This window comes from Maylandia zebra, linkage group LG1, assembly GCF_041146795.1.
Source record: "Maylandia zebra isolate NMK-2024a linkage group LG1, Mzebra_GT3a, whole genome shotgun sequence".
NCBI classification, from domain to species: Eukaryota; Metazoa; Chordata; class Actinopteri; order Cichliformes; family Cichlidae; genus Maylandia; species Maylandia zebra.
In genome coordinates this window covers 12,768,714-12,779,953 of record NC_135167.1, presented here as the reverse complement: position 1 = coordinate 12,779,953, position 11,240 = coordinate 12,768,714, and the positions used below count along the sequence as shown (strand labels likewise).

General features: G+C 40.9%; 1 protein-coding gene across 1 annotated transcript in view; it reads right to left on the bottom strand.

Annotated features, from left to right (window-relative positions):
- Positions 1 to 6,200, bottom strand: part of LOC101472582 (tetraspanin-3) — an 11,011-nt gene extending 4,811 nt beyond the window's left edge. Inside the window, exons 1-4 of the mRNA XM_004539576.3 lie at positions 6,018 to 6,200; positions 4,626 to 4,817; positions 1,135 to 1,209; positions 658 to 759 (exon numbers count right to left, since the gene is read on the bottom strand). Of these exons, the coding sequence (XP_004539633.1) occupies positions 658 to 759; positions 1,135 to 1,209; positions 4,626 to 4,817; positions 6,018 to 6,080 (432 nt within the window). The 5' untranslated portion in view covers positions 6,081 to 6,200. The remainder of the gene's footprint in view (positions 1 to 657; positions 760 to 1,134; positions 1,210 to 4,625; positions 4,818 to 6,017) is intronic.
- Between the last annotated feature and the right edge of the window lie 5,040 nt (positions 6,201 to 11,240).

Genomic DNA, 11,240 nt, shown 5'->3' with positions numbered 1-11,240 from the left:
ATCGCTGAGCTTATGTGAGTGCGTGTGTAAAAGCAGCAGGATTTATATTTGACTACGATGACCTGGATGACTGAGAACCTTCACAGACAGATATATATTTTAGTTCTGCTGAGCCAAATAAGACAGGTCAGGGTGAAGAAGTGACAGCCAAAGAAAAGCTTACCACAAAACGGAGAAGTTATGACAAATCAGACTATAAGGCAAAAAGAAAGTGCAGCTTTATGGTTTCATGGACAAAATAATTTCTGTGGCTGCAATATGATGAGCTAAATAACCAGGGCTGCACATAAGTGGTCCGCAGGTGCGCATTCGCTGTCAAAATAAAAAACACGCACAAGGGTTAGGGTTAAATTTAAAAACTGTACTTTTGAGTTAAAATATATATTTATAATTTTAATAAATGACAAATTAAAAAGGCATGAACATTTTTTTTGTATCGAAAAAATATCGAACCGTGACACCAAAGTATCGAACCGAACCGAACCGTGAATTTTGTGTATCGTTGCACCCCTAATATATATATATATATATATATATATATATACACACACTACCAGGAAAGCATAAAAAGTAACGTAATTAAAAACTGCACGCACTCACTTTTTCCTCAGTTTTAGATGACAAAATCATTTGTCACAATAGAAGTTTTTTTCTCACCTGCCTCTGCACATAATCAATCGCCCGGCTAGGAGCATCAGTGTTGGTGCCGCTGTATTCATTGTAAACTTTTTGAATGGAGTGATTCACCTCATCTTCTACCTATAAAAACAAAGAAAAGAAAAGAAAAAAATAACACAACTGTCACTATTCACCACTCATTGCTCACTCAAAGTAATTTGCTGACTTAGTCTTATAACATTGTCAAAAAACTAATTATAGAAGCACTTTAATCCAAACAGATTAAGGATAAATGAGAGCGGCTAATTTAATTACATTTATTCTTCACAGCAGAAGGAGCTGTTTTACACACAGTAATAAACCATTTATTTGTAAATTACATAAAAACTTCCTTGTTCACAAGGGGTTGCCACAGTGGGTAATTTATCCTGAAACAGGAGACAAATTAAGATTTAGCAGCAGCATTACATTGTCGCCTTTAACAGAAGAGAACGTGACCAGCAAAACAGTGTTTACCTTTGCTCTGTATATGTAGCCGAGCACCACCACCACACACTCCGTTACAAATACCAGCAGGAGTATGGCAGCAAACTGAAAAACAGGGACAGAAAGCTGATGGTAAAATTGATCTAAAATTAAAGAAAATATTGAACATAAGACATTTCCTCTCTGTCTTAAAGCCTATATTAAAACTCTTAAATCAATAGGCAGTTGGCCACTGAATGCATTAGTAATTAATAATAATAATAATAATTGTCCCCATTTATAAAAAGTGTCTTTTCTAATGTAATTTCAATGCAATGTGAGGTTGTATCAATCAAAATTGCCAAAACAAGGGAAAATGTCAAATTATTGGCATTTTATTTTTAAAATCCCTCCCTGCATTTTTACCGCATTTTAAGTATTTTCTTCCACTACTGCAATTTAATTCAATAAACTCCCATTAAAACCCATATTGCATTATTATTGCTTTAGCAAAGCCATGTATGTACATTCCCAGCAAGAGTCGGTTGTCAGCATCCCCCAGTAGTAAATTAAAAAAGGGAGTTTCTTGTTATTGGACTTCTGTGCTAATCACAGTTTGGCCATAACGAACACCCTGTTCGAACATAAGAGTGTCCATAAGTGCACGTGGCACCAGGATGCTCTAGGCCGTAGGTCGATGATCGATTTTGTAATCGTATCACCAGACCTGCGACCATATGTTCTGGACACTCGGGTAAAGAGAGGGGCTGAGCTGTCAACTGATCACCACCTGGTGGTGAGTTGGATCAGGTGGCGGGGGAGGACGCTGGACAGACCTGGTGCACCTAAACGCGTAGTGAGGGTGTGCTGGGAACGTCTAGCAGAGGCCCCAGTCCGCGAGATCTTCAACGCACACCTCCGGCAGAGCTTCAACAGCATTCCGAGGGAGACTGGGGACATTGAGTCCGAATGGACCATGTTCAGCGTCTCCATTGCCGAAGCTGCTGCATTGAGCTGCGGCCGCAAGGTGGTTGGTGCCTGCCGTGGTGGTAATCCCCGAACCAAATGGTGGACACCAGAGGTGAAGGGAGCCACCAGGCTGAAGAAGGAGGCCTATCGGGCTTGGTTAGCCTGTGGGACTCCGGAGGCAGCCGACAGGTATCGACAGGCCAAGCGGAATGCGGCTCGGGCAGTGGCTGAAGCAAAAACTCGGGTGTGGGAGGAGTTCGGAGAGGCCATGGAAAAAGACTTTCGGACTGCCTCGAAGAGATTCTGGCAAACCGTCAGGCGTCTCAGGAGGGGAAAGCGGTGCTCTACCTGCACTGTGTATAGTGCTGGCGGAGCGCTGTTGACGTCGACTGAGAAAATTGTCGGGCGGTGGAAGGAATACTTCGAGGACCTCCTTAATCCCACTGACACGTCTTCCGGGGAGGAAGCAGAGTCTGGGGATGAGGGGTGTGACCCACCGATTTCCGGGGGCGAGGTCACTGAGGCAGTTAAACAACTCCTTGGTGGCAGAGCCCCTGGTGTCGATGAGGTCCGCCCCGAGTTCCTGAAGGCTCTGGACGTTGTAGGGCTGTCTTGGTTGACACGTCTCTGCAATGTTGCGTGGAGATCAGGGGCAGTACCTGTGGACTGGCAGACCGGGGTGGTGGTCCCCATCTTCAAGAAGGGGGACCGGAGGGTGTGTTCCAACTACAGGGGGATCACACTCCTCAGCCTCCCCGGGAAAGTCTATGCCAGGGTGCTGGAGAGGAGGGTTCGTCCGCTAGTCGAACCTCGGATACAGGAGGAACAATGCGGTTTTCGTCCTGGTCGCGGAACACTGGACCAGCTCTTTGTCCTCTCGAGGATACTTGAGGGTGCATGGGAGTTTGCCCAACCAGTCTACATGTGTTTTGTGGACCTGGAGAAGGCATTCGACCGTGTCCCTCGGGGCGTCCTGTGGGAGGTGTTGCGCGAGTATGGGGTGTCTGGCCCATTGCTACGGGCCATTCAATCCCTATACAACCGTTGCAAGAGCTTGGTTCGCATTGCCGGCAATAAGTCGGACTCGTTCCCGGTGGGTGATGGGCTCCGCCAAGGCTGCCCTTTGTCTCCGGTTCTGTTCATAATTTTTATGGACAGGATTTCTAGGCGCAGCCAAGTGGCGGAGGGCTTTTGCTTTGGTGGCCTCAGAATCTCATCTCTGATTTTTGCGGATGATGTGGTTCTGTTGGCTTCATCGGGTGAGGGCCTCCAGCTCGCACTGGAGCGGTTCGCAGCCGAGTGTAACGCAGCGGGAATGAGGATCAGCACCTCCAAATCTGAGGCCATGGTTCTCAGCCGGAAAAGGGTGGAGTGCCCACTCCGGGTCGGGGATGAGTTCCTGCCCCAAGTGGAGGAGTTCAAGTATCTCGGGGTCTTGTTCGCGAGTGATGGGAGAAGGGAGCCGGAGATCGACAGACGGATTGGGGCTGCGGCTGCAGTAATGCGGACGCTGCACCGGTCAGTCGTGGTGAAGAGGGAGCTGAGTGTAAAAGCGAAGCTCTCAATTTACCGGTCGATCTACGTCCCTACCCTCACCTATGGCCACGAGCTGTGGGTAGTGACCGAAAGAACGAGATCGCGGATACAAGCGGCGGAAATGAGCTTCCTCCGAAGGGTGGCTGGCCTCTCCCTTAGAGATAGGGTGAGAAGTTCGGCCATCCGGGAGGGGCTTAGAGTAGAGCAGCTGCTGCTCCACATCGAAAGGAGCCAGCTGAGGTGGTTCGGGCATCTGGCAAGGATGCCCCCTGGGCGCCTCCTGGGCGAGGTGTTCCAGGCATGTCCCACCGGGAGGAGGCCCCGGGGCAGACCCAGGACACGCTGGAGAGATTATATCTCTCGGCTGGCCTGGGAACGCCTTGGTATTCCCCCGGACAAGCTGGAGGAGGTGGCTGGGGAGAGGGAGGTCTGGACCTCTTTGCTTAGGCTGCTACCCCCGCGACCCGACCTCGGATAAGCGGATGAAGATGGATGGATGGATGGATGGAGTTTCTTCACCAACTTTCAACAAAGCAAAAAGTTCTCAAAATGTGCAACAAACTGTTCTCACTAAAGACATAAACTTCTTTCAGCACTTGAGGCAAAAACACAACCATGCTATGAAGATAATATAAAGGCTATGATATACTAGCAGCTGCTGATGTCTGACTGAAATGTAAACAAACGACTCCCCCAAGCGCAGCACTTGCAAGTTATGCTCAACACCACCATTAGTGATGGTCGAAAGGAAGGGCTTTAAAATGCTAGTTAAGAAGCTCAAAGCAATATACAGCATCCCAGGTAGAAATGAGGTTTTAGTGCCAATATTGTGAAAATGCCCTTCCTTTACTTACAATATTAATGGTGCTGCCTGAAAACTGCAAGCATGAAAAACACCATTCAGTATTTTTTACTTTATCATCAGAAATATAGCTATTGCAAATTTTCTTGATATATATCACCCACCTTCCTTGGCACTTCTTAACGTGTTTCCTACAGTTTCCTACCATAGGCATACAACCACTTTTTTCACTCACCGTTGCCAAGCCACAGGAGCTTTCACGTATTGTTGCGCAGCAGCCAATCAAACCGATGATGAAGAGAAGAGTTCCGACAGCTATGATTACAACAGCTGGAATCAACGTGTACACATCTTCAAAGAAGTGGTCATAGTCATCATATGTGATAAACACATAAGCTCCAATGTAGCATAAAATTCCAGCTGCAGCCTGCAGAGAGAAACAGGGAAAAATAACCTGCTTTTCCAATGCTTCAATATATGTGAGTGCAAATCATTTAATAATACATTTTCGGCCTAAAAGAATTTAACTGACACTTCTTGCAGTTGCACCACCTGACTTAAGCCATCTTTGCAACGTTTTTATTTGGTAGCAAAAGCATACACTTCTCCCCTATTATTAGTTTTTTGATTTCATAATTAAACTATAGTTTTTGTATGGTTGCACCACCCTGACATTTGAGAACATGCAAACCATTAAACAATTATTTTAATGAGCTGAACAGCTTTAAAATGATTGTTATATCAGATTTGAATGTATAATAATTTAAACCCCAGCTTTAAAAGTGTTCTTAGTCTTCTCTTTTTTCACTACTTTTATTTAACCAAGAGAGTCCTGGACAAGATAGCAGCCTTACAAACACAACATTATATATAAGATCTACAACATGATATCCAATAGAGAAATATTCCTTATGCTGCTTTTATACTCACACACAAATATAGGCATGTTTACCAAAACGGAAAAATTGTAAATCATATATATTTTTTGAATAAACTCAAAATATAAATATATTATTTATTTATCAAATTAAAAACCTACAAGTAATTCATTTAATAAATGATTTTAAATAGAAATCATGAACTTGGACACAAAAACAAGACATTTCAATCACCCACATGTGCTATAACGACATCATAGCTTCACATGAATAATGGTAATTCAGGCTCGCAGACAAAGCACGCATAAGCAGTGTGGACTGGGCCTCACGTCTCTATATTATTCAGTCATCCTGCTTGATCGTATATTTTGAATTTTGCTCATCTATACATGCTTTAATTTAGCTCTGCTGTTCTTTTAATATACTAGCATGATGCAGCTCAAACTGCGCTGGAGGTTAACTCAGCTGCTGCTGCTGCATAACGTCATAGCTATAAGTTGTGGGCGGCAGCTAAAGAACACGCTACAGCTACAGCTACTGCTAACCACTCAAATGGGTTTCCAGTTAAGGTCCGTGCATCTTACAGTAAACACTAACGTCAGAGTGAGTCTGTACACATAATTACCGCCATATAATGCATCTGTTTTATCGCCTAACTGCAGTGCATCTCTGGCGCAGTTTGCTAACAGTCTCCATCCTTGGCCTTACTGGGATGCTGCACATTGTTCAAGCATCTGCCGTTTCCTTACCCAAAATATTAGATTGAGGAAAACCAAGACGGTTTTAGATGACGTAATCCCACACTGGCCCATCGTATCGAGAGAGCTTAAATGGAAAGACTTAGTATATATGTATATTTAAAAAATAAAATACTGATGCACCTGCACCTTTGCTGTTAAAATAATAAAATGGCTTCGTCCTGCCCCACTGTGCAGATTCTTCTAGGTTTGACCAATAAAATAGCCGCAAGGAAGCGCTGCTCGGTCACGTGCTCTGGTGACGTCACCATTCAAAACAAACAAACTGGGGGTAATGCTGGGACGTTTGTCTACAACATTGTACTACATTTGAGCTAATGATCTGTGAGTCTGTAAATCTATCGTGCGGTGTTATTTGAAACAGCATCTATTTCATAAAGTTCTGACACAGCACCAGAGTTAAAGTGAGCTTGATCAGTCTTTTAGAAGTAACTCAACAAGTTTGATATTTAGAATTTGCATGTGGGGTGTTTCTTTCTTCTCCCTACATGCTGCTCTCCACAGCTGCAAGTTTCCTTCATGCCAACTACCAGCTGTGCTACTCCTATTTTACTGCAGCTTTCCAATATTGTAGGCAGGAGGTTTCTGAGAAACATAAACTGGCATGAATAGACTAATGCATGTATGTATTTTTTAATTTTATTTAATGTCTTATTATCTTGATGACTGCACTCATTAAACAGTTTTTCCTTATCTATGTCCTTTGAGTTTGTTAACAAAGCTAGCAAAGTAAAATAGCTTCATGGTGTCAAGCTCAACCCTGTCTTTAAACCTTAAACCTTATCACTTAACTCATTAATGACTGAAAACTTTGGGAGTCTTTTTTTAAAGCATGTTAACACCGATATACAATGAAACTACCTAACATGAACTGAGACTGAATGCCTTGTTTTTTATTTTGACCTATCAGATTATATTATAAAACTCAAGTGTGAACAGATTAACATTTGGTATTTTGCTGTTTGTAATCTCATAAATATACAGCTTAGACAATAGCAAACACACTGAAACTTCCTAAAATCAAAAACACTTAAGTGGGTGAAACTGAAATGGTCACAACTAGTATTTAAGCATCATTATAGACCAGAATTTGTCCTTTAAAACTCATGTTGAAACGCTTGTGTCCAAACTGAACCTTTGCAAACGAAACTGAATTTGAAAATTACGTTTATTTTATACAAATAAATACATTCCTCCAGGTGAGGAATTTTTATTAGATTATGATGATCTCGTTATAAATGCACCTGGCCTAGCACCTGTACCTAAAGAGGTTAGATAATGTCTACCATTGTGCTTTACATGTTATTACTGGTTGATGAAATTGTGTGTGCTGCTGTCCACAGACTTCCCTTTGGTTGTTTTTTCATATATAAATCTCAGCTTGGGCTCTTTCCTTCTTATTTGTCTGTTTTTATGTGTAAAACCTGCTGCCAGTATGCCCTATCCTCTCATAATATTTTACAAGTGTTTATCTCTAGAGTCAGAATGGAATTAGAAAAAATGCTTTTAGATACCCTGCACTGTTTCCTTGAATAATCTACACAAGGACCTAAAATTGTCAGAACTGGTTATGATGTGGGAGTAGTAGTAGTAGTAGAGAATAGTTCTCTTGTGACTGTTTTTGATCCAAGTATTGTAACAATCTGCTGTTGCATATGATTCAGGTTCAACTGTGTTCACTCGCCTGTATCAAATGTCAGTTTTATATGTTTATTTACTTACATATAGACTCCCATAAAGACAAATATTGATTTACGTGTTTTTCGTTTTATTTTTTATACTTTCATCAGCACCTTCCTTTGAAGCTCTTAAAAATCCAACAGGGAAATTCCACACTGAGATGTCAGTGATGTGTAATGAGTGGTTTTATGCCAGAGGGTGGCAGTGTATCATTGCTAGTTTTACAAAGGCACACAAATTGTGAGACAGAGATTTATCAAGAATGAGCAGTTGGCAAGAACAGCCTACAACCATATAATAATCTGTTTTTCAACTCCATGAATTTTTTAGGTGTTCAGTATCAGGCTTGAATAAATAATAACAAGCACAGCGTGCCCACACAGTCCCCTGGCAAAAATAAACAAATGTAAGAAATACATGTCACCTATGAGGCTCGCATGTTTCTTAAGAGTGCAGGATGGATTACACAGGAGAAAATTAGATGCAACACTCTATCAGTAATGACCTAAAGTGGTGCCCAAAGCCATGGCTTTATTGCAAGAACACTGGATAAATTCGTCTCTGTGAGCTTTTGGTGTTCAAACTAACAACAATGGAATTTACAAATTTCACTAGCAGAGATTGCCTGTTTTGACACAACATATATTCACTATGTGAATTATGCATCAGGTTTGCCTGTGGCAATCACTTAATTCATGATTAAAATAGCACAATATAAAATATAAAAAGAAAAGAAAAGACAAAAAATGGAATACCAAATGTTCCAATGGCAGAGGCATACATAACTGTAACTTTGGGCCATATTCTTAAAACTAATTACCCCTCAGTAAAATCATGAAATTCTATATTTTTATCTATGTATGTGCAAATTTTATTTATGGGCAGCACGGTGGCACATTGGTTAGCACTCAGGACCTCACGGCAAGAAGGTCCTGTGTTCAATTCCGCCACCAGGCTAAGGTCTTTCTGCTTGGAGCTTGCGTGTTCCCCCGTGTTGGTGTGGGTTTTCTCCGGGTACTCCAGCTTCCTCCCACAGTCCAAAGACATACAGTTAGTGGGGTTAGATTAATTGGTAACTCTAAATTGCCCATAGGGGTGAATGTGAGTGCAAATGGTTGTCTGTCTCTATGTCTTAGCCCTGCGACAGACTGGCGACCTGTCCAGGGTGTACCCTGCCTCTCGCCCTAAAACAGCTAGGATAGGCTCCAGCCACCCTGTGACCCTGAAAATGATAAGTGGAAGAGAAGGGGAGGTACACATTTAAAAACAGGACCACACTGGGACTTGAAATTGACTTGAGATGCAGACTGAGTTGCTTAGTGAGGATGTTTTTTTGGACAAAGCTTTAATAACAGAATGATTTCATAGTTTTGCATTATTAGGTTCGGTTTAAGTAATTTCCTGTTTTATTCAGTAATGACTGGTCCTTGTGCATTTCTATTGTTTGCACTTCCTCTAGACGTTAATTTTCCCTCCTTGGTATTTCGATGTGGTCAAGTAGTCAAATTTGCTCCAGTGTGAAATGTCCAAGAAGTATGTATGTGGCAGTCATAACACAATCTGGTCAAAATCTCTAACTACTAAGGAAAGGTGCTTCCTTTAGCATAAGATATACTGGACCATTCTATATGAAAGAAAAAGAGATAAGGTCAGAACTCATAAATATAAAATAATCAACAAAAATAACAAGTGATGGACCACTCTTGTTCTTCTTCTTGTTTCAGTTGGTCCCTTTAGCATCGCCACAGCAGATCTGTCAACATATCGATATCCCTAGCATCCTCTTCTGTCACACCAATGCTCTTGATGTCCTTGTTTGCTACATCCATACACCTTTTCTGTGTTCTTCCTCTTGTCTTCCTGCCTGGCAGCTGCATTTTCAACACTCTTTGCCAGTATATCCACCATACCTCCTCTGCACATCTCAAAAATGCTCAACTTGACCTGTTCCTGACAGTGTGTTTTCCATTTGATGCCATAAACTTGTGACACAGTTCACATTATCTCCAAGAAAGTTCTGGCCTACTCCTACTGATACATCTCTGAATCTTTCTGACACAAGCTTTTTCTGACACGTTGGCTCAGAGATCCTTCTCTATCACTCTCTAGTTCTATCCCATCTATAATCAGCATTCTTTCCTCAGTTAAATGAGCAATGGAACAAGTGCAAAGTAAACAGAGAATAGAGGAACAGTGTTTCTCACTTTCCTAGTAGTAAGTAAGCACATGCTCAGATTTTATTAAAACATCACCTTTCTCAAGAGTTAAACATGCAACATGTTTGGACTTTACTAATTATTTTACCACTACATCAAACTGCAACAGTCACTTGCCTCACATTTAAAATAAATAAATAAATAAGAAAAATACCAAAATTCTCATAAAAATCAAATGCTTGTACATTTTGCATATCTATGTGATGACTGCAAAGTTCCAGGACACATGTTCGCACTTTTAAACAAAATAAAAATGAAAAGAAAAGAAAAAGGAACGAGAATGTTTTTTTTATCGATTTTCCTTTTGTCATTTTTAAAAGCATGTTTTAGTGCTTTTCATTCTCCTTTAAATTATTGTGCAGGCTTATTTTCCTGTAAAAATTGTGGCCAATTTTCTAGCCTACTAACCTAGTTGGACACAGCATCCTGCACCTGAACATTCCAGGATCTAAAAGCTGTTGTTTACTGGACAAAGACTTAATTATAAATGTGTGTGCTCCAGATTCTAATGTGAAATACAAAAATCAGAAGTTACAAACTTAAGGGTCAATTTTGATAACCCAGTTTCTAACAAAAATAGACAAAATGTTAACAGCCTACAGCAGTCTAGAATTTACCACTCAATAGAATATGGCACAGTTACAATTGTAGCCAGGTAACAACAGTTTGTTATTTGCAGTACTGTGATTTGTGGTTGAATTGTGCATGTCAGTGGGACTCCCACACTACTAAGAAGCAGACACATCTCCACATGTAACTTTAGCAAGGAAGGAGCTCTATCCAGAAGTAAAGTAAATCATTTTCAACTCCTCTTTATCTATAGTGACCCTTCCCTGGAGTTGATTGTAAATGAAAATGTATTAGAATTAATTATTCATTCATCTGTTTATTGGAATAGCATTTCAGCAGTTTCTGAAATACTCAGACCACCCTGTCCAGCATCAACAATCACGCTATATTCAAAATCACTTCGATTTCCTTGTGTTTGGCTAAACACTCGTTACTCTTTTTTTAATGAAGAGAAAGAGAATTGATTAACTGCAAAATAATTCAGTGTTGATTTGGTGTCATGAAAAGTAGGTTTTGAAAGCGTGAGCAAAAGTTTTGAGGATTATGATTTTCTGATCAGCACTAGACACGAAGCAGCCATCGTTGTATTTTTACTCAGTTGTATATAGTATTTGTATTTGTATTCTATTTTTATCTTATTGTATATTTATTTCATTTTATTCTACTGTATATAGTATTTTATTTTATTCTATTCTGTACAGTTGTGTACTGTATTTATTCTTATTGTATTCTAATTTTTGCCTCATAA